Source organism: Teleopsis dalmanni, chromosome X, assembly GCF_002237135.1.
Source record: "Teleopsis dalmanni isolate 2A chromosome X, ASM223713v2, whole genome shotgun sequence".
In the NCBI taxonomy this organism is placed as follows: Eukaryota; Metazoa; Arthropoda; class Insecta; order Diptera; family Diopsidae; genus Teleopsis; species Teleopsis dalmanni.
The window spans coordinates 66,893,303-66,918,691 of record NC_051848.1 but is presented as its reverse complement, the minus strand read 5'-3'; the positions used below and the strand labels follow the sequence as shown (position 1 = coordinate 66,918,691).

Sequence of the window (25,389 nt, the reverse complement as noted above, 5' to 3'; positions counted from 1 at the left end):
AAAATAAATCGAAAGTATATATTTAAATATATCAGATTTTATAAGGTTATTTGTAATTACTTAGAAAAAAATTCGTAAAGAATTAAATAAATTTAAATAAATAATGTGAAAAGTTTAATCAGTATTATTTTGAGTAATAATTTTTAAACTATTCTTATACTACTTTTAAATATAATCATTATATAAAACTATTAGAACATGACACCAAAAGCGTTATATACTTCAAAATTGTAACATTTTTCAAGATTACAATATTTTCGTCCTTATATATTTATATATTTCATTTATATCTTTCAACAGGAATTCGGGTTGTTTTCCGATATCATATATATTAAATACTGCTCTTCTTAACCTTTAAGAAAATAAGTTTAGGTTAAATTTAATTAAAATTTAATCATATTAATATAACTCATTTATATGATTTTAAAAAATATTTCAAAATAAACCTTTGCCTCCACCGTTGCTACCGCCATACTGCCTATTTGTGTCAGTTTTGTTGTTATTATTACCACCACCCGCAACAGATGCCCCCAATTTCCAACTAAATCACATTAAACATCATTTGAGCGTATTGTAAATATTGTCGAATCCCTCAATATCGGAGCTAGCACTCTGTGTAGCACCTTCTAATTCAACGGTCGTAATATGAGTACGATCACGTGAAGGGGGCTGCGAGTCACGTGAGTTACGCGAGTGTCGTGATTCCCGAGTTCTGCCAGTAGCCCGTGTATTCCGATCGTGTGTGTAATTTTCTCCAAGTGGTTCGTCACCAAAGTAAACGGTATGGTAGCTTACCGGACTTGCACTGCAATTAACATGCACACGGCTTATGGCATTTCCAATTATGGATTTGCCACTGTCACTAGTGCGTTGTTTTGGTCTGGGTGTAGGATAAGAAAGTGAGGCGTAATCGCCATAGTCATCAGAAATTCGTGTAGAATGAGTACCAGCTGAATAATTTTCACGCACATGCGAAGGGCGAGTATTACTCATAGTGTTAAGATCGTGACAGATTTCTGCATATATATTTTCTTTTGTATAATCGACTAAATTAAGATCGCGACAAATGTTCACCCGTTGATGATGTAATGGAGATTCATCACTTGACAGTACAAGCGAATCGCGTACATTTGAATATGGCAATTCGTCTTCCAGCATGCTCATTGGTGTTAGTGGTGATATAAGTGAAGTGTTTTGGCTATTGTAAGCGCTGCCATTATTACCAACAGTAAGTAAAGTGAGTCCCCCAGCAGCTCGACGACCTGTGACCGGTTCACCTACATTAAAATCAAAACGTTTATCCAATTTTCCAATAGCAGCACTATTACCCGGGGCATTGTTTCCTGTGGTCATTTTGCTCGCGCGCTTATCTTTGTCGTTCATTTGCATTTTCTGTGGTAAAGAGAAATTAAGTAATTGATGGAGACTTGAAGAAGATTTACTGTATTGACGTGTCTTAACATGAAATTCATTATAGAGTTTTTCTGTTATAAACGATGTTTGGTGTGTAGTATCCTTAGCATTTTCTAAATCTTCTAGATCTGTACCAGCTTCAGATATTGTGTCAGTTGTGACAAGTGTGGATAACAAATCTGGTTTGCGAGTACCACCAACGCCAGATATTAATTCTATATCTTGCAAAGACATAGATTTTTGCAGTGTGCTGACTTCAACTGTGGACTTTAGCGATATATCACCAAATTTCTTAAGTTTTTCCTCAATTGTAGCTAGTGTAGTAGTTTCAGTGTCGGAGCCACCAGGTTCAGAGTTGCAACTGTGTTCTGACATATTGTCGTGATCAATAGTGTTTGTTTTATCGCTAAAACGTTCCTGTAGCAATTTAGACATATCAGAATATCGTTCCATGCTTAAGCTCTTAGTTTGCGCGGTAGAATCATTAAAGTTATTTGTTGAAGTATGCTTATCCTGTTTTCGGAACCACTTCTTTTTAGTTGATTGAAAAACTTTCATCTTTTCAGAGATGCGATTGCTGCTTGAAGCGCCCTCAACAGTAGTTATCCGTTGTGTTTTAGTATTTGTTACAGTATCTTTAGCTTCCATATTAGCTAAATCATTCTTACTAAGAAATATTATTGAATCTTCCTTTTCATGAGCCAGAATAGTTGTTTTTTCTCGGCGCAACAGCTTTGGCAAATGTAGCGGCTTAAGAATTTTCAAGCCTTCGACACGACTTTTAGAACCCGAACGTTCAGAACGATTAAGTATTTCAATTTCCACTATTTTCAAAAATTGATCGCAGTTGAACTGACAATATTTCAGTATGTTTTGCACATTGGTATTAGCCAACATGCGCTTTTCATTCTCGAAGCCCAAAGTATCCTTTAATAGGTACATTTCTTTGGTTAAATGTAATTTACGTAAATGCAGTGGACTCTGTACTTCAACATCATCGATGGGGCAAACAATAACCACATTTTCAGTTGTGATTTTGGTTATACATATTGTGTCAGGAATTGTAATATGGCCACATTGAGGACCAGCTATGTAACGTAATGTTATTGGCAACTCTTTAGTGGGAGTTATCAAAGTCGTGATTTTATGCACACAATCAGGATTAATCTTCTTATTCGGATCATTATTATTTACGCCGCTCAGTTTTTGCAATATCTGGGGAATGCCCGGTTCAATTTCATAAAACTTTCCTTTGGTTGATAGAGAAACATATAAAATCTGTCGATTTTCATTTAACAGTTGCGCATAACGTCCTTTTTCTTTTTCACGTCCATGGCTTGTATTTAACTTTAAGTTGTTGTTATTAGTGAAAGCATTATGATCCTGTTTGCCGTCCTCAAATACTGCTAGCAAACGAAACACTTGGCCTCCACGAGCTGTAGAGCGAACATACTGTGGCCGATTATTTGACTGTGGCGAATATAATGGTAGACAGCCCTCAGTTGGAGAACTGTTTGCGTTTGGTTGGGATTCGGTAAATGAAGTCATGTTATCCACCGATATAAATTTGTAGACACGTTCACGTACCAACTGTACAAGGGATGTATACAAAGTAGCAGTTGGTAACCCCTTTTCATTGATGAATGAAAAATAACCTAAACGAAAAAAAAAATATTCAATTAATGTGGGAAAAATAAAATACATAAAATTCGTATACATTAATTTGATTTCATTTGTTTAGAATAAACAAGTAAAAACAATAATTAATTATTGTTAATTAATTAATTAACAAATTATTAAAAAATGTATATGTAGTCAGAAGTATAAGTGGCCTTTTATAGCACTTTTTGATTTATTTGATGTTATCTAATTTACTAAATAAACGGTAAATAACGAGGTGTGATTTAATATTAAAGAGTTATAGACCATACACGGAAAAAACCTCAGGAACATACACAAATTCATATTATAAGTTATTGTTTTATTTAGCAATTTACAATTTGTTTTTTATATATGTTGAAAGTATTCAATACTAGTGTTTGTAATTTTTACCAATTCACTTAGTAAAAAAATAATAAATTCAAAATTAATAATTTACATTCCGTAAAAAATAATGAAGGGGTTAAGGGTGAAGGGTAATTTAAATCAATAAAAAATAATTTCATACGAAAGAGATATGGGCGCTTGAATAGATAACATTTGAATCGCTTAACACTGTATATATGTAGTAAGCTCCCTTATATCGCGGTGCCCTTATAACGCGTTTTCATATAACGCGATTTGTAACTCCAGTATAACACGGTGGATTCCCCCATATAATGCGGGGATTTTTACAGTTCATATTTAGCTTCGTATACTTTTGCTCGTATGCATTCGAGGTATACAAGAATACCCCTATAGCGCGTTTTCCTATAACGCGGAACCAATCTACCGCGTTTTAGGGGGGACTAATGTGTATATATATATATATATCAAACTTTATAAATAGTTACTTTTAGTTACGTATATAATTTTTATTGGAACCTGTAATAATAATAAAAAATTTAATATTAAAAAGGGACTACATCAAAGAAAAAATAACTAATAACATAGTAACTTTAATATATTACTAATATACATAATATACATATAATATAATAATACTTAATATACAATTTCATGGCTGGACAATTAGGTCCATATTTAATTTTTTATATGTATTTGTTTTCTGTTTTTTTTTTTTTTTTGGAGAACTTCAGATCGTTTTTTAAAAACAACTCATTTCATTTGTGAATTTTTAAAAAAATATGATTTGTTTATTTATAGCAGCTATTATAACGACTATTACTATCTTCAGAGTTATCACTGAAATATTTATTTAAATATTTATTGAGTAGCTCTCTCTTATAATATTAGTTGATTTAAAGAAAAAATATTGCTACCGTTAGGAGACTAAGATTAAAGCAATATAAACAATATGTTTTTTAATAACTCAACAGTTGTTGAATATTAATTCAAATATTTAATTTTATTTAGATATTATTCTGCGAATTTTTATGTTTTCCAACTGTAAATATCTTTTGTATTAAATCGCATTTCAACGTCAATTATTCAAAAATTAAAACTTTCAACCAAAAGCAAATTATTCGGGAATGACAACACTTTTTTCCAGTTAACGGAGACTAGTTTACTAAACTAGTTAAATGATATAGAATTTTAGTATAATTGAATATGCATTCAAAATTTTGGTGCATGTAAGGATTTAAATTAAATTCCACCTACGCATTCGTCAACTTCAGGGTCTTCTTCCATCACATGCCAGGGTTTTGCAGTGCTCATTTTGGTAGTTCGTAACTTTTGACAACCACTCCCCTCCAATTACACTTGTCATTTTCATGCTTAACTGGCAATATTGTTGAATGTGAACAATTTTTGTTGATATATTCTTTCTAGATTCTCTTTGAACAATGACAACAATGTATCAATTAAGAACGAAAAACTGTCTCCATGAAGCGCACAAAAAGTTTATAACCACTTCCATCAACGAGTTTAACGGTGGACATCTCATAAGCTTGTGACAAGCTAAATTAAAAATGTAATCGAGCGTAGTTCACTAGCACAGAAAGTAATTAAGGCTAGTAATGGGCAGGACTCCGTATGACAGAAGTTGATTAAAACAATTAAGTTTAGTTTTGCTAAAATTAAATGTTTGAAAAACCAAAGTGGTGCAACAGAGCATAAATGTGCTTTCTACATGCATTTAACATGCCTATGATATCTCTACAATTGAAGGAAAGAAAAATTTTAAGCAATGTGGAAAGAAAAATTGCAGTAGTTTGCATATATAACAATTGAATATTTTTATTAAATAGGTATGTATGCCCTTTGCAAAGTCTTATATAAAAACAAAAAATTTAACAGATATATAAATTAAATTAAAAATAAAAAAAAGATTTTAAATTGTAGATTCTAGATGTCATATTTTGTCTTCAGAAACTAAAATGATTGGGTAAAAGTGGAAACTAGTACAGTAATGAAAGCAAATTGTTGAAATAAGACTTTTCTCCCCCCGTAAATGAATTATATCATTTGTTATATTAAGTAAACAACTACGTCTCAAGCTCTAAGATGGATATGTTGTTTAATTGGGGTCAGATGCCATCGAAATCTCCAATACACAGAAGGGAATATTTACAATGCTCGATATTAAGTTCTCTTTTCTGATTGTTTAATGTCTTCTTCAAAATACTTTGAGAAATGTTTTCAAGACTTCTTAAAATTATGCTTCACAAAAAAACTATTTTAAAGAAATATTTATTTATTAGCATTTCTTTTTTTAAAAACGAAGGAGGGAAATTTAAAGAAGAATGAGAAGGATTTTTTTTTATTTAAAGCAAGTTTCCTAAAAATCTAATATTTGTGACACAAAATAAAAAGATTTTTATTAGTCTTTTTAAAATTGTCATTATTGTACTTTAACCCGTTATTACCAGAGTTCCAAAGATGTCAAGAAGAAAAAGACTTAATCTAAGACTTCTTAAGACTTAAAGAAATCAAAACAGCTGTAATGAAAAAAAAAGTAATTCCTAATAACATAAAGATGTATAAGCTTTGTCTACACAAAACTTGTAAGTTATGTTGATCCAAGGTAGGTTGAAGTGATGGGATTGTATCCAAGAAAGTTCATTTGTGCTCCAATATTGGGTCATTGTGATACCACAGGAATAGCGTTGGTTCCTACATAGACTAAAAGGTCAGTATACAACTACCCCCGAAGAGGACCTTATGTTCTTAGTATTTAAAATAAAAATGAGTTCCATTTTAAAGGTTCCAAAAAAAAGAAAGGTTTGAAAAGGCTGTGTTCATGTTAAGTATTATAGGTATGTTACACACAAATACAATACAATGACTTCTGGTAGCTTATCTGCAAGACAATAAATGTTCAAGAAACATTTTAACTGTTTAATCTAAAAGTAGCTATAATCTTAATGCTTTGTAGAAAGTATACGGAATTCAACATTTGGGAAGCAACATAAAATATGCTGACTACTGTGAGAGTATGCAATATTTGTGAGCGATTTTTTATTGTATGTGTTTGCATCAACTGGTTTTCATAATTATACCTTTGAGTGTACTGCGATGTCAAAAAACTGTTACTGTATACTGTAAAGTATTTATGTCAAAAAACTTAACATATATGAGCCATCAGGCATCACTTTTATTTCCCATGGCAGCGAATAACTACTGAAATTTCCACTATGAGGCAGGTGTTTACGATTAGAGTCAATTGCGGCTATTATTAAATTTGCTAAAGCAGTTGTCAATCATAGTCTATCAGCCTATGAAATATGTATGAAGGATTGGGTTAAACTATAGAATAGTTATATAGCACTTGATGTGACCTACTTAATAGCGATAAAGTAAATTTTGTGTGGTAATAATTTTTTTCCATTTTTTTTTCAATTATTCTAGATAGTTTTCACATAGAATATATACGAGTATGTAAGTATATATGTTATGTATATGTAATAAATGTGGCATTAAATTATTACTGATGTTGAATGGCAGAAAAATATGCATTTTCCCTTAATTTTTGTACACCTTTCGAAAATTATTTGAATTATTCTCTATTTTATTCATTCTCAAATTATATTTTATTCTTGAATTATTTTCATTACTCTCTAAATAATAAAAACCAAGGCAATATACGGACGAGAAGAAAACATTTAAAATTTTTTGTACAGAAATGAAATCGCAAATCAAAATTAAATCTCTGTTGGAGCGATTTAAAGCATGTTCACGAATTGTACCTAAATCATAAAAGGTTTGTGTTCAAGCATCGCTTTTAGCTTTGAGATTTATAAATCTAAACCTGATAAAATATCGCAATTTTATGCTGCTATGCACTTGGTTTTACATTCCTCACAAACCATCCCGTACGGCAGTTTTTTATCGGCTTATGCGGCCACAAACTAGTAATAGTTTTCCAAAAAAAAAAATATTAATTCCAAAGAACCCAAATTTTGAGAGTAGTGGAACTGCAAGGCTGAAAACTTTGCAGGAGAACAGAACAGACAACGGCAAAAGAAAAGTGTTGGATAGTGGGCGGTGAAAGTAAGGCGGCAATCTACTGGTACTTATTACGCATGTAGACGGCAAGGTTTTAGCTGGATGCGGCGCATAAGTAAGACTAATGGAACACCATCTATTTGCGTCCGCAAATTCATCAGACTTTCTACTTATTTATTTTTGTTTAAACATTTCTTTCTATGGATTTATACATTTCTGTCTGTGGACTCATGCAGTTTGCGGACTCTGATCGGTGCGACAAATTTGTTTTAGTGCCAGTTAACAAATGACGGCGCAGTTTATGAGCTTCCATGGGAATGCGTTGCTGCAGCAGCTGCAGAAATGCTGTAGCAATAAAATCTCCAACAAATTTGTTAGAATTTTTATGTCATTCAGTTGAGTTCTCCGAAGCTCGAATGAATGCTAAAATGTTTATTTACAGTACAAAAATAAAGATACTTAAATAACAAAATCTTTATTTTTCGTTGCAATTATTGTCATTTAAAATCATGATGGCTTACTATTTATAACAGAAAATTTCTGAATTTATGTTGAGTTTTTTAGTTGCTACTGCTTTCATTTACATCCCATCAAATTATTGGGTTTATCAATATCTTTTATTAAAATTTCGCCACTCTTAATAACTTACTATTCCTTTAAAATAAATTAATGAGATTGTATTGTATATTAACGTTTTCATTTCAAAAATCCATTAAAAAGCAAATATTTATGTTTTATCAATAATTTTGATATACAATACTTAACGATATAATAATTAATGAAATGTGATTTAACTAATAGTTGTAGTTAAAAGATCTAAAAGCAACGTAATTTCTATAAAGTTATTGAACTGTTCATCAAGAGATTAACAGAAAAATAAGTGCTGTTTCACAGCCTCAAAATAATTATTTACAAATAATTAAATAGAAGAAATATTTCCAAGACCACTGATGATGGGTATTTGGCAATACTCGAAACAGCTGTATGGTCAGCCAAAAATTTATTTAATTAAAATAACATAATATAAAAAAATTTGTTGTTATTGTAGTTCATTACTGTTCGAAACTGCTCTATTGTTGAATAATAATAAATTTTATTATTCCGTACAAGTTTACGTTGTACGCATATGAACCTGCGGAGCCTTCAATCGTTCATACAAAAAAAAAACTTTTTAAGCATATCAACACTGATTATCACAGTGATAGTTTAGATCCTGGTCTACAAAATAAGCGACCACAAGAGCTAATATGTCAGCCATTGAGGAATTGTTTGTTAGTGACCCGTGCACCATCTTCCATCAAATTGCTTGATTGTCTTCGGAACACCATTTAAAACTGTTTTGCTGCAAATATATGCTTTGTAAAGTACACTCGATAGTTTTGATTACATACAAAATACTCAACACAGAAATTTTTTCTTTGGAGAGAAGTTGGTATTTGCTTATTATCCAGTTTTATGCAACTTGAATAGATTCCATATGAGCTCTATTTTGCCCAGGCTTTATTTAAAAACGTCAGTGAGTTATTTTTCATAGCAAAAACCTCTAATCACTGATTTCGAGTTGCTTTTTGAGTATTTATGACATGACTGTTAGCGGTATTTTACAAATATGCATCCATTTATCATCTATTTTTACTTTTGTCACACATAAGATGTATAATTTACATAGAAATACATTAAGAGTTTCTCTTGAATCGAATTTTTCACCAGAAAAATCGTTTGCCATGGACAGGAAGAAATGGTAATCACTTGCTGCCGGATCTGAACTATGAGTTGGATGCATAAAAATTTTCCAATCAAGATTCCGAACTCCTTTTGGCGAGTCATCAAACACACAACAAAACCTTCCTGGTCACCATTTCAGCCAGCTCATCGCGATTCCATAATCCTCTGTTCATCACAACTCACGAACCGCTACAGAAATGAATCGATTTTGTTGCAATTCAGCTACAGTTTCTCAACAGATTCAGATTCTCCTATGGAAATTCCGTTCGTGAGGTTTTTTTGTCATGAGGTTATCTCATGTGAAACCCATACATAGAGCTTATTTTTATATCCAGCCTTATTTAAATGGTTCCAAACGGTTTCTCATGCGATCTTTAAAAAGAGTGTTTACATGATTGGCACTGATCGGACGCGACAATTTTCTTAATTTTTTTGATATGTTCAACAATTTCGTGATGCATTTTTTAACGGAATCACGTTGAGACCTTCAAAATCCTGGTTTTGGAGATGCCAGTTTCAGAATGGCAAAACTGTTTCCAAAATTTGTACCATCAAATGCAAAAATAATAAAACCATGTTTACTGATTAACTACCGCGGTTTCATTGTTAGACACAAGACTTAAAAGGCTGTCCTCTTATTATTTGGTTAGTTTTGAATTCATTAGATTAGCGTAAGATAATGAATAAGTATATAAAAGATAATGAAATGAAAAGAAATGTGTATGTGAAATGAGGGCAATTGGAAAATTATTTGAAGCGCGTGAAGACCTATCGAGAACCGAATTGTTATATGTTATACTATTAGCATTTAGCTTGTTCAATGGCAATCGGATTTATAGGATATCAAATCCTTACACATTTTTTAAATTGTACAAATTGTATAAAAATAAAAAATAAATAAACGATACACTTAACTTATCGATTAACACTTGATACTCGATTTAATGAATACTCGATATTATAAATCTTCTAAATAACGAACAATCCCATATTTTTATATAACAATTATATCAAAATTGTTTTCTATTAATAGAGAATGCTCAATATAAAATGTAGTCGAAACAACGAAAGGACTTGACAATATATCTTTCTTTATTTTGAGAATCTAATGTAGATGTAGTCTCCAAAGTTTTTCAGCCATTTCTAGAGAGCAACCATTGATGCATTAATTTATCAAATATTTTCACTGCAGAAGATCTGAAGAAGATTTGGGTGTATGAATATTAGTTTTGATTAGTTTTAGGAATTTAGTATAGTTTAAAACCCAATGATTATGCGAAATAAACACTTTTTCTCACTTTCTTTTGAAATTGTAGAAACTTTAAGATCATATTTTAGATTTTTTGTGATACAAATTGACTCAAAAATATAGTAAATGTTTTTATATGGAAACTTTGTAAGATTTTATTGCTACTTTCGCACAGCTGTATATTTATATGCAGTTTTTTTCGGTGTTGGACGTATACTGATCCCCTTGTCAATGTACGACGCAACGCTATTCCTATTCAAGTGGGTTGTCTTGGTATACATGGCCGCCACTCCAACCTAACCTAATCTATATCCAGATAGGTTTAGAGAAAGCTGAGGTTTAAGCGCTGATATCATATTACTGTTAATACTTGAGAGTTAATTTTATTAAGAATTGTAGGTCTTTGCGTTGTAATCATAATACAGTGCACGTCCAATATAACGAATTTTATGTTGCACCCCTTGTTCGTTATATCGAAAAATTCGTAATATCGAATGTTATACATTTATCTACCAATATGGTTATTTTTAGGAGATTTCATATATTTGAGTTCATAAATTAACTTATAAACACGTACGAGTATATATTTATTTAAAAGTATTTTTTATTCGGTTGTTACAAAAATTATTTATAAGAAAGGACGCATTCGATCATAGTGTAGAGTAAAAAAAATCATTAATTTTTGTTTGTTTTTTACTACACTCAAGACTTTTCTGAACAGCTTTTTAAAAACTAAAATTTAATTCACAACGATTTAAACGTCCGCTTTGTCAAAATTAATTTTTAAATGATATTTTCAAACAAATACATATTAAATATAAACACCTTAATATGTACATATGTATGTCTGGATAGTATTTCGTATATGATAAACTGAATTTGTGAACAACAGATCAGTGGCGCCTGCATATATGCATTTTGCCATATATAGGCATTTTTCTCAGAAAAAAAAAAAACGGACAATTACATGCATATTCTAAGCTGAATAATGCTAGTTTTATAGTAAAATTATATTCAAAAGCATAATTTGTATAAAACAAAAACGAATAAGAAACAAAAAATTTTTTGTTCGTAATATGGAGCAGAATTTTTTTTTTCGTTCGTTATATAGAACAATCAATGTAAATATTTTGGGTGTTCGTTATATCGAAAATTCGTAATATCGAGCGTTCGTTATACTGGACGACCACTGTACTTTATATTTTGAAAAAATTATAATATATGTTTCTTAGTCAATTTTTTTGTCAAGGTGTATACTTAGATACATTACTTTGTTTTATTCCTTCGTGATATATCAATTTCTCAGCATATCAGTGCCTTTCAGTCCATGTATTAATTCTGTTCTCGTTGGGTCTTCTCCTGACATCCAAATGCTACTCATGAATATCTCACTTTAAATTATTAGATATGCGTTTCTTTTGTACTTTTATTCTTTTCCGTATAAAACTTTTAACTCATATTTAAAATTTATAATAAAAAGTTCGATGTTCTTCAACTATTTTTGTGAAGAGTTTCCTTAATACTGCAATATGCAATGCAGTTTTTTGTTACATCGAAACTTTCTACTTTGTATCTTATTCCTTGAAAGTAACTTTTCCCGCTTTTTTGTTGTTTCTTTTATTTCACTTTTTTTTTTGCTCGAATTCTTTATTTAACTGTTTTATAATTTGGCTTTAATATCTGAAAATTCTTCAACTGTGACTGTAATATTGTGTTGATCGCTTCTGTTGAGAAGTCCGTCCTCCAATACTAGCTTTAAATATACGTCTAGTGCGTGGTATTTGGATCCGTGACTTCCTTTCAGTGATTTTTTCTATCGTCATCACTGGTGAATATTGTCATATTACAGTTTTTAAACGAAATTCCTTTAAAATTTCGTCTCTCCGTTTACATGACGCAATTCTGACATTTTAATCGCATTTCGCAAATAAACTTTGCAGGAATGAAGTTAAAAAAAGCTTTTAACTCATAACTGAGGAGGAGGAAAACAATTTATTACGAAAAAAAAAGGTTGTTTCAAAACAAAGGATATTTGTGTGCCGTTTATATTTTTATAGAGATTTTTCTTTTTTTTGTTCATAGTAAATTGGAGTTTTTAGTGCCTGCAATTATTTTCGGTGCTCTTAGGTTTCATATTTTCGCTGTTTGTCGATAGTAGAGGATTTCATAATCCCATTTATATATTATTTATTTATATTTAAACTATACATTTACTGTTTTAGCACATACTCATATACATAGGAGCACAATCCAAACGTTTAAATTGTTGACATTTTAAAAGTTTTTATATAGTCTATAACTGACAACATGAAATACTTTATAAATCAGTGCATAAGTAACGCAAATGGCCCAACAGAAAGTGATATCGTCGCCAATAGTTTCAGTAAAAGGAGCGTTACTTTCGTAAATGAATATGTAACTTCTCCTAACGGGCATGTAACATTCAATAAACAAACTGCCACTTATGAGTATTCTATTCCTAAACATCTCCGATAAAGATCTCTCCAATAAAATTGCATATTGACAGTTTGTTGATAAAATGTTAGATTACCTACAATGACGACTTACTTTCGAGCAATTGACAATCATTTGTATTGTTGACATGAGCACGAAAAATACTAAAGCAACAAAAAAATATATTTATTTGACTTATAAATGTATTTCATACTTTCTAAAGTATTTTTTCCTAGTTTTTTTTTTTTTTTTTTTTTTTTTTTTTTTTTTTTTTTTTTTTTTTTTTTTGCTGCAAGGATGAGTGAAATGCCTACGCACTGACCATCTTCCGGCACCGATGTATTTTACTAAACATAGTTATAATGTGAAAAAACATTATAAACAACGCGAAGTTAACGGAGTGAAGACTACTCAGTCAAAAGAAGCGCATTTTTTATAATTCGCTATAAAATGGAATAAACTTAGTTACATGAAGTAGAGCAAGGAACGCATCCTCTTCAATTAGCTAAGAAATCCGTTTTGAACCCACAATTCTTCGTAATAGTGGGTAAAAGAAGGTTTGGAAAGATATTCAAGAAGTTTAAATGTTAGAGTTTATTAAATTAATACATCAATTGATAATGGGTTCTAACAAATTTGATCTATCAAAACCTTTTATGCGTATTGATTTTCACAAATTCCAATATATAGAATTTTTATTTTTTTTTAGCTTTTATATATTTCTAAATACAGAATTCCATTTCAATTAGTTTTTTTCTAAACCCATGATTGCATCTTAATATTTTGAAACACCATATATTTTTCACGTTACTATAAGAAGGCTAAATGAGACAATTATAATTTATAATCGCATATCCCCCCTATTTATTAATTTACTACAACGAACGTCTACATTATTTTTCACATTAGAATTAAATTTGACCTAAAAAATTTCATTTTCTTGCTACTTTTTAGAACCAACGAATAATTCACTATCTTTCAAATAAAAAACGACGAGCAATTCGCTACTTGATAAGAGCTATTTTTGAAGATATAACTCCACATGATCGATATGAATATCAATTGGACACAATAGTTATTTCAAGTGAAGGCTGTCTAATAAAAAAAAAACCTGGATATCAAATCAAGGATATCATAGTTTCTTGATGTGGAGGCTGCCTAATTAAAAGAAATTCGGATATCAAGTTATGAGGCACAGGAGGACTCTTAGAAGTAGACTACCTACTCAAAAGAACCGTAGTTAATCACTTAATAAGCTACGAACCATTTTACGAAGTTAACAAGAGTCTTCGAACATCTCGGTCAACTGTAGGAGCTAAAGAGCATTACGGGTTTTAGCATAGGTGCAAGGCAGCTTTTCAATCTCTAACTTCTTTAACGGTAACACAATGGACTAATTGGTTAACGTAATGATCACCAGTATAACCTTACCTCACAACAGTTTTAAAAACTACTTAATTATCGAAAAAAACAATAGCCTTACTGACTAAAAACGATATAAAAATCTACATAGAACCATAGAAATCTACAAAAACCATATCATATAAGAAAACATATATTTCAGTGATGTAAGTTTCATGTAGATTTTGTCATAAGAACCAGAAAATAACAAAACACATACGATACACATCGGCTGTTGCGGCTAGAACCAAAATCAATTATTTACAATCTGGGGTTATAAATCCTGAGGATCCGCTCCAAATTTGGAGCTAATTTAATGGAAAACTGCACTAAAGATATTCTTAAGTTTTAGCTTACATAAAAATAATTATAGTTTCTTCGTAGCAAATAATCCTAGCATCAATCGCATTTTCAACTGGGAATATAAGGCAACAAAAACAACAATAGCAAAAATATCCGAATACACGATGTGTGGCAATGTGTGCGGTATATGTGGGGGCACATAAGTTTCTTATTTATTTATTTTAAGGACCCAATGGGTGTTGCGTCAATAAAGTTTTTTATTTCTTTCTTGCAAACAATTTGAATACAATCGGTATTTGTTAAATACAAATACAATATTTGATAAATTTACTGAAAATCGAGTGAATGCGATTACACATGACTGCGCCTGAATTGTGAAAAGTTTACTACTTAATTACTTAAGTTGAACGTTAGAGAAGTTTAAAAATTTACAATATAAAGTTTGGCATGTTTTTTCTTAAAATGCGATACATTTAATTGATTTCAATTTAAATAAAAAAATTTAACTGTTGTAAAATTGTTTTAAATCAATTGAAAATGTACTAGATGTATTCAAAAATAAACAAGTCTTCTTAAAAACAGTTAAATTATTTAGTTAAATTCACTTTCACCTTTTTGGAAATGCATGTACGGAAAACGGTTCGTAGACTTAAAAATTATCCAAAAGGCTTGAACCAATATTTTGATGAACTGTTATTTTAAATAACTTTATTCCACTTCAATTAGTGTCAACGTCACGAAGTTTTGGTGGTAAATTACTATTAAATCTGTTTTAAAGAAAGTATTTAAACGTACAGAGAAGACATACAAAAATATTCGATTCTGAATGCAAAAATGTGCTAAAATCTTACGCACATATCAGAAAAGAATCCAACTAACCGATGAATGTATAATAATTGTCAATAGATGGTTAACACCAATTTTTAAAAAGTTCGGTAATCTCGTATACTTTATGATACATTCCATCGGGTAATGTATGCAAGCGTACCAAGGAACTTGTTACACGTGAATGCTACGACATTTTATTGGACAACACACCAACAATAATTTTCCCTTATTGTTCAACGTGGTTAATCTAAAGCAGTGACGACGCGTGCCCTATCTGGAAGGGTGTGCGGCTCTTCCACAATGTTATTTATACATTTACTGCTTAAATCAAAAATGATAAATTATGATAATTAAATTAGATGTTTTATTAATAATAACCATATTACAGCAACAAGATAATATAATAAATAAATACATTAAAGTATTAATTTATATACATATATATATATATATAAATATATATATAATTGATATATCATATCAATTTCCACATATTTCTCACAACATCAAAGCAAATTTTTCAAAAAAAGAATCTGTACTCAATAACGTACATGTTTATGCACTGATCAAACAAAATCGAACGCACTTGCAACGTATAAATGTGCGGCCAACTTTTCCGCACACCTAGTGAAAGTAATTAGCGGGTGTTACTGTTAAAAGGCGAGAAACGAAATATAATAGAAATGTACCGAGATGTGTGCTGCAAATTTTAGCGCACAACTAAGTGCTTCGGCAAATCAACATGTTGGATTCATATGCATTCAGTTGATATTCGATTAGAATAGAATAATTATTCTGATACATTTCCCACTATATAAATCTCTATTTCTTACTATTTCTCTACTTCTATTCTTAAGGATAGGGGAAAGGGGGAAAGACGAAAGAATATAATAGAAATGTTCTGCGGTTTGAGGTGCAAACTTGTCAGCACAACTAGCAACTATAGCAGCTAAGAGAAGCAAATTGATTGAGTTTTCATAGATCATTATATTTAATTGTTTTTGCTGATACTTTAATCATTAAAAATATATATATGTAAATGTAATAAATAATATTAATTTTTGATGTAAAGATATTTTAATGAATATATATATATTTTATTTGACATTTTGGAAATTAAGTTACTCCGCACAATAGAGCACTAGTCACTGGTACTTCGCAAGAGAATTCTCCTGACTATAAAAGAAAAATATCATTTCGGACATCAAAGATCACCTGATACAATAAAGATACGCACTGATCGCAAAATAAGATTTGCGGTGAATTCAGGAATTGGCTTTACCGACCATAAAGATAAAGGGTTGTAAAATCGGAAATTGCAATTTGAAGTAAAAAAAATTTGACTTCCATAACCAAGTAGACGAATGCAGTTAGAAGAAGAAGAAAATAATGGTGAATTTAAAACTAAAGAAAATCGAGAAAAGATGAATGAAGTACGTAAGATCACGAAGATATTAAAGATTGAAAATTAATTAATTTTATATTTTAACGTAATATTTAAAAATATACTTCTGAAATACAATAAAATTAATTAACCATAAGATTGTAAAGTAATTGCCTTTTATATTCAAAGGAATGATATTCCGCATCATTAAGTAACTCATGTGTTTCAGTCTCTGCTTCTGTTTTAATGACTTTAGTCTGATTGTTTTCAATTTCACTTTCATTTAGTAGAATATTATGAAGAACACAGCATACTAGTATCTCATTGCATCAAAATTTATGGCTTTTTTTATTACTGGTACGTGCTCTGAGCTCTTTTAGGCTGCAAAATTTTTCTTTAAGTACTTTAAAGTAGTGTTCCACTATTACACGGTATTTACTCTGGCATTCATTAATGCAATTTTTTTTGCTCTGTTGAATTATTAAGAATTGTTCCACAATGAGTTATAATGAAATCAGAAGAAATATAAGCTGGAGCACCAGCAATCCCCGCTTTATTAGATAAAAACGATCTCTTTTTAGAAAAAATGCTGATTTTCTAGAAACGTTTGCATTGTGAGTAGCACTCACAACTATAATAAAATATCACACAACATATATTATTCTTAGTTTGTAATCGCAAACAACATATTTTTTTATTAAATATATTTAATTTCGAATCGAATAGTTTTTATGACTTATAATAGGTATTTCAGCAAACTTTATTTCGGTTCTACAAAGGTAATCAACGCCAAATGACAACTCCCTCAGTATATAATCTATTATTAGTGCTCGTTGCGAGACGCAAAGCTAGCAAATGTACGTTGGAATCGATTTCAACACAACTTCAAAGAAATTTTCAGTGATTTTATACAAAGTTGCCTTATCACCTACTCCAAAAGTGGGTGATATTCTTTTTATGAACACTCTCTCGTGTAGAGCGTCCAAGAAATAAAGAACTACCATATAGCTACTAGTTGTAGAAATAGTTTTTAAGCATTAAATTCTTCGTTTAAAAGTACTTAAAGCTTCTTTAGAAGTACTTTAAACGTTCCTTAAGAGTATTTAAAGATCCTTTAAGAGTATTTAAAGAACTATTAAAAGTTTTTAAAGATCCTTTAAAATAATTTAAAGCTCCTTTAAAAGTATTTGAAAATACTTTAAAATTATTTAAAGTTCCTTTAAAAGTATTTAAAAATATTTAAAAATTATTTAAAGATCCTTTAAAAGTATTTAAACATATTTTAAATAAATACTTTAAATACTGTAAAGATGTTTTAAAAGTTTTTAAAGGTCGTTTAAAAGCGTTTAAAGGAGAACATGTTTATGGATTTTCAGAAATTAATTTAACCAAATGAGTAAATATTTTTATCGTTAATTTATTTTCACGAGGTATTTGGAGAAAACACCAGACTTCCACACTGATTAGCACATACTTTGTCATTAATTACTTTTTGATACTGCCTGAGTAATACCACGACGATAAGTTGCAACTATCATAACATTCCTCATAAGGTAATTCATTATATCATCAATGCTTTCTTCATCACTATATTAATAGATGTTCATGTATTCAATATTTCCTACATGTTTCAAGTCATTTATTCTCAGTTACAGCATTTATTAATCCATTTTTTCTTTAAGTAGATTTTGCCAAAATATTTAAAAATATTTTATTAAAATATTTAATAAAGAAATCATAAATTAATTGAATCAAATATTCAACAATTGCATTACATTTCTTTGGATGCGAAGTATTTGATAATCGGATTGAATTTGTGTTGTTTGTGTTTTTACAATATTCTAATTTGTGTGTAGTTTACCATTATTGACTTTTTCTGCGTTTTGCCGTTTCTATTTTTTACGTTAGCTACCTCTACGACAACTAAATCAGCCTTTCTTTTGTGTAGTCGAGTGCGCACTTACTCCGTTGCACTGATCATTACTCTAAATGTCTGCACACAATGCTCCGATATGGTACACTGCGTATGTTACTTAACTAAATTGTAACGCATTTTGTATACTAAAAAATTGTAAGATGCAATGAATTTAAATACCGCATATCTTACCGTACCGCAGCAGTCTGTGCTTAATTGATTATTTTAGTGCAAGTGAAGTTATACATTCTATTCGTTCACTCTCATTTCTTGTGCTTTTATATTATGTTAATTTCTTTTTCGAATTATTGTGTATTTTGTTTTTGTAAATCGTGGCCTGTTCCTATGCAGACAATAAAAGCACTCTCGATTGATTAGCATAGAAAATGTTTTGAAATAATGTTTCTTAAAAGCATTCAAAACTGTGTTGACTCAGAAGAAGACTTTTTTTGGATCAATAAAAATAAATAATAGTAATAATAAATGTTTTCCATTTATTTTGAAACTAATTGTATTGACTCTGAGACAGACTGTATAAATTTAATTTCCACTATTGTTGGGTTTACTTTCCAGTATACTATATGTATCTCAATGACCTTAACGAAAGATTTGTAATTTAACCCAAACTTATGAAAATTTATGAAAATTGTTAGAATTGTTTAAATGCTGCACCTTCAACATTACGCCATCGGTATATCGATCGGTTCATATTCACCGATCACTATAATGACTGGTTATCGCAAAAGCTGCGCCTCAACCAAAATATTTCAAGAATTTGTCAGTTAAATAATTATAAATTCAATGTCGAAGGAGCTGTAAATTTAAATTGTATTATTGATTTACTGCAGTATTGTTAATATCATTTATATTCCTTTTTTTACTCGTAGTATTATGAAATTTATACGTAACTTTTGTAGTTAATTAATTATTACAGTAGTATGTATGCATGTGTATGTGAGATATACGCTATATGCACTGCAGTAATAAATCTGTTATTATATATGTACGTATTTCGCAGGCAAGTAATATTTTTTTGCATATTTAATTAAAGTTCATTATTGCTGGTAATACATAATCCACCTACCTTCCAGTGATGGTGACGGTGATGGCGACGGTGAGCACTTTTTATTGTTTTCCCTCTTACAACAATAAAATTCGCAACATTTTTTTATAACTTTTGCATAATTTTTAAACAATTGGTTTCGGCAATGCCAGAAAAAAAAAAAAAAAAACTCAATAAAAAATTTTCCGCTTTTCAATTGTTGCCACTTTTAAGTCTATATAAAAAAAATAAAATATGCAGCAATATAAAATATTTTAAACAAAATTCGTATTAATTTGACTGAGTACAATAGGTAGACCCGAGATCGTACCTCCATCCGTATGTGAAAATTCACATGAGTAGCAGCCACATTACGCCTTTTACATAAATTACCCACATACCCACTGTGCTCGTTAGACGCGCGTTCGTAATATGGAAATATGCAAATGGCGAAATAAAAAATAAAATACAAAAAATAAAAATAAAATATTATTAAGTTTAAAATTTAATTGCCATTTGGAAATGTGCAACATTAACGCCTGCAATTGTCACTCTTCGTGTGCGCTTACATATTTTATTTATTTGTTTAAATTATTATGCATTTCAACTGTCACAGAGCAGAGCAGACCAGGCCAGGCCAGACCAGACCAGTCCAGAGCAGAGCAGACTTCAATGCCTTGAGCACTTGCAGTACTTGCAGTACTTGCCTCTCTGCCAGAGTTGCCAGCTCCAGTTGCTAAGCAATGACGTACGACATTTAAAAACACGAATGTAGCGTAAAAGAGTAGTCGGAAAATTATACGTCCAGCTTAACAAGTTTTTCGGGAAAAATGTAAAAATTCCAAGTGGCGCAATAAGCGCATTAAGGTTGGCATTTACTTCTGAAATAATGGTTATAAAGTTTCGGATTGCATATCATGGTTTAAGAGCCGCATCCGTTTCCGCATTAAAGTATTCAAATGAGCTTCACCGCTATGCTTTATTTTTAAATTATGAAAATTTTTGTTGTGAAGAGGTGCTTAATAGTTTACGTCTATGATAAAAATATTTGGACATATTACCCACTCAAAAATATATATTCTATATTTTATCTGGTTCGATTTCTTCGTACAGCCCTGTTTAAGTCTATCAATAAAGCTCAGTACCCCGCGGATTTAAAATACAATTAAACTTCCATAACTCGAAGTTCCATTTTGGAAAGAAAAGGTTCGACTTATGGAGACTTCCAGTTAGAGAATTTTTTTATATTTTTTTATTTCTGAAAGAAACTAGGATTAAATTTTAAGATATTTATTTATTTGCAATCAAATTCAGCACAGAAGTTATAGTCAAATAAAATATTCAGAAATTAGGGTTTGAGACTTAAATTTTTTTTCTTATTTTCAGTAAAAAGGATTCCAAATTATTTAAATTCTTATAGTGATCATCAGTTATAGTATCATTCATTTGCAAATAAAAATTCAGAATTTTGAATGAGTATTCTACTTTATTCTTGGAAGGCTGATGAACAATCACATCCACCAAACCCTCATCATCACTTTCCGTTGCGCTTAGAATTGAATCCAGTAATTTAGTGCTATAGTGCTCAATAATATCGTCAACTGTAGGAAAGCTTGATGTACAAATTTCATTGTCAAGCTCAATATAATATAAGAGTAGCATTTGAACTTATTTTATTTACTTTATTTTCACTTCACTTTTACATCAATTCCCGGTAATCATCAATGTTATTCAAGAAAATTAAAGGAATGTCTTCTTATTCGTCCCATGTAGATAAGTGGTCAAATCCACCCCTTTTAGAACAGTGCGCTATCGTTTGACTACCGTTTGCAAGCGACTGGCATTTGGTTTGGAAAAAGGAACTTCCCCTAACACCAAAATGGATTCATACTAATAACAAAATTCGATTTATAGATGGCACTTTCCCATATTCCTATTTTTAGTATATATTTTTATTCGAGTTATACAAAATTCGAGTAATAGAAGTTCGACAGTTTTTATTATAATTATTAAAAAGTATATAGTTTCATTTTTAATTGACAAATCTAGATTTGCTCGTGAACTTTAATTTTTTGCTCGAATTTTGTGGCCCAATCGAACATGTTTAGTGTAATCTCAACATTATTTGACAACTATTCACATGTGTTGACAAGTCAGCATCGCTTATTTTATTATTTTATTTATTTTTAGCTTCTTTTGTTATAATATTTTAATTTTTTAACTTTTAAGTTGTAATTAATTGTTGTAATAATTTTATTAATCCAACAAAATATCTAGAGTGTTATGAATTAATCGTGATTATTATACTTTTTATCTAAGATTAACTAATCGAAACTGACAACTGTATTGAGAGTAAAACTCGGGTGAAAAAGTTCCCCTAGATTTGCAAAATGGAAAAATAAATACAGAATTATATAATTGTATAATACAATATATATTATTAATGCGTTAATATTTATTTTACACATATTTAAGCTGAAATAATTAGATTAACTTATTCATTAGATTAATTACTCGATTAAAAATTTTTATCAAACAAAAAAAAAACAATTCGATATCTGTGGTAAAGATATATCGATAGATTAGTAGTGCTAAAACTGATTTCCAGTATTTCGCTTCAAAAATGTTGATGTTGAATATGCACCAAGCTCCGGAAAATCAGGTTAACTTATAAAGATTAAATTGATGAAAATTTATTTCTTAATCAAAATTCTTGAGATCATTAAAATATTACATTTATAGAATTCCATTGGACTTTTCTTAACTTGAAAATCCTACATATAGATTCCACGTAATCTTAAAAGAAAAAATTTCATCAGTCGCATTAGTTTTCCAAATCTAAAGAAAACAATCAATTTTTGATGCGAACTATCTGTTGATAACGGGTTGTCTACAATAGTGTTAAACGCCAGAGAGCATGAAGTTAGGAGGAATTAGGACTTCTAAAGTGTACTGTCATCAATTGAACAAATTAAGTTATTTACTCAAACAAAAAGAGACTTGAATTAAATTGAATTATAGCATTTATCTAATATTATGAGACAATCAGATATTTAAAAATGAGATGTACTTCTAAACACTCTTGTTTCACTTTCTAAAAAAATTTTAGATTGCAAAAATCACTTTCACTAGAGTCAAACTACAACCAAAAATATTGCAAAAAATATTGGGTTAAATCTAGAAAATGATTTAACTTTGTAACAACTATTTCGAAGTTGTAATCATTGAGAAACTATAGTAATTGAATAAAATACAATTGTGCTTTATTACTGCACTAGTTCAATAGTATAAAAACTATATAAGCTATCATCTAAACCAAGGGAAGTGTTTTTGTTTAATATATAAAATTAAATAAGTCTTTACATCGGATATATATAGTTATACATGAACCTTAATGGTTTTGAATATTTACCTTTAATATAATAATTTACATAAATTAAAGTGCAATTCATTATCACATTCACTAGAGTCAAACTACAAAAAAAATATTGCAAAAAGTATTGGGGTGAAATGGAGTGTATACTCTTCAAGAAAGTTATTTAACTTTCCAACAACTATTTCGAAGTTGTAATCATTGAAGTTGTATAGTAATTGAATAAAACAGAATTGTGCTTTAATACTGCACTAGTTCAATAGTATAAAAACTATATAACCTATCATCTAAACCATGGGAAGTGTTTTTGTTTAATATATAAAATTAAATAAGTCTTTACATCGGATATATATAGTTATACATGAACCTTAATGGTTTTGAATATTTACCTTTAATATAATAATTTAAATAAATTAAAGTGCGTTTCATTATTAAATATATAAAATTAAATGAGATTTTACATCAAATAAAAATGTTAATACATAGACCTTAATGGTTCTGTATATATTATACTTATACTATAATAATTTACATAATTGAAAGTGCCATGACTATTTTTTGTAGATATAATAGCAATTATTTTATATATTTCTAGCTGCATAATTTTCTGAAAACTAAGAAATAAACCCAAAAATAAAGAAATCAGTAGATTTACTGAAAATATTACCGTAATTAGCTACCTTAAATATCTTAATGTGACCCATTTTGTAATGAATCCCACTTTTTTATTGTAATTAATAACCTGATATCACAGTTTACTATGACAAAATCTATTATTTGAGGACTAATTCATTTTACTACATATGCCATTACATCTGAGTCACTCCAACTCCATGAAAATTCATGGTTTTAGTGACAGAAGCCATCAGCAATAAAATCCATATATAAATTTTATAGAAATATTTTTTTTTATTTAATTTTTTATTTTTCTTAAAATAATTGTCCATTATAATATTATCTGAAGATGCGTGTCGTTATGTCATTAGCTTTGACATTTATATAAAGCATAAAGTTTACGATATACACACCCATTGATATATTGTGATAGCGTATGTACACCGCTGAATGACCATTTAATTTTAAGCACATGAAAGGACCCATCTATTTAGTGAGGACAGTGTGTGCAATAATGTTGGCTTACAGGGAAATAGCAACAGACAGGTTAGGAATACGGAAAAGTGGCTATGCACAATATGCTTTAACTTACATACATATATTTTGAGGGATTTCATTTAAAATGTTTTTATTTTACAATTTTTTCTTTTGCAATTTTTACCTAAATATTGAAGTCTGCTAAAATAAAAAAATATGTAAGTAAAGTGAGGTACTTAAGAGAATCCATTAAAAATGCTGTTACTTAGTGAACAATCCCATTCATATCACATTGAATTGAGTCGCAGTGGCAAAGCAAATGTTGCAACCGTAGTTTATAATAATTGCACAATAAAAAAAGTTCATATATATATGCTTACATATGAGTTGCAACCCTATACATCCTGAAAGTCCATTACCCCAACCCTGCCGATCTATGAGAGTGGAAAAAATATACGTATTTAAGCTGTTGCATGGAAACGATAAGAAGCAATCATGAACACAAGCGACCAATTGGTTTGCCGTGCAAAAGTGTAGTGGGAAATATGCACTTATGGCTCTTAAATGGCTACGGAAACAGTATTTAAATGCGGCTTCTTTTTGTGATAGGGCAATTAAATACAAAGCCGAGCTTACGTACCGTTGTGCATATCGATTAATGTTCAATATTGACTTCTAGGAATTTTTTTTTCAAAAATTGTTACAAAAATACTTTAGGTCCTTTATGAAATATGAATTTTAAAGCAAAACAACATTGCACATACAAACGTATAAACTGCAATTATTCCAATGTGTAGATTTATGCTGATTTATTCAAACATGCATCAACACGAAAGACTTAACATATATATGTATGTACTCAATGCTAAAAGTAGTTTTAGCAACAACTATACTATATACTATATATACTTTTCGTGTTTTATCAATATCTCCAAAACTTCTTTCTAAATACAGCACTATTTAATTTTAACAATATATGAAATAATTAGTTAGCATACTAACTTAATAGAAATATTAATAATATTAGTAGTAATAATAATAATAATAATAATAATAATAATAATAATAATAATAATAGTAACAGTAATAGTAATAGTAATAGTAATAGTAATAGTAATAGTAATAGTAATAGTAATAGTAATAGTAATAGTAATAGTAATAG

The 25,389-nt window shown here is 29.7% G+C and overlaps 1 protein-coding gene across 3 annotated transcripts in view; it reads right to left on the bottom strand.

The window, feature by feature from the left end:
• Window positions 1–263: 263 nt before the first annotated feature.
• LOC119662503 overlaps window positions 264–25,389 on the bottom strand; it is a 48,916-nt gene continuing 23,790 nt past the window's right edge. For 2 of the 3 annotated variants that reach the window (XM_038072133.1, XM_038072134.1), the window contains exon 5: window positions 264–3,068. In XM_038072133.1, coding sequence (XP_037928061.1) covers window positions 559–3,068 — 2,510 coding nt within the window. In that variant the 3' untranslated portion in view covers window positions 264–558. The remainder of the gene's footprint in view (window positions 3,069–25,389) is intronic. The other variant, XR_005250790.1, reaches the window with a different exon arrangement.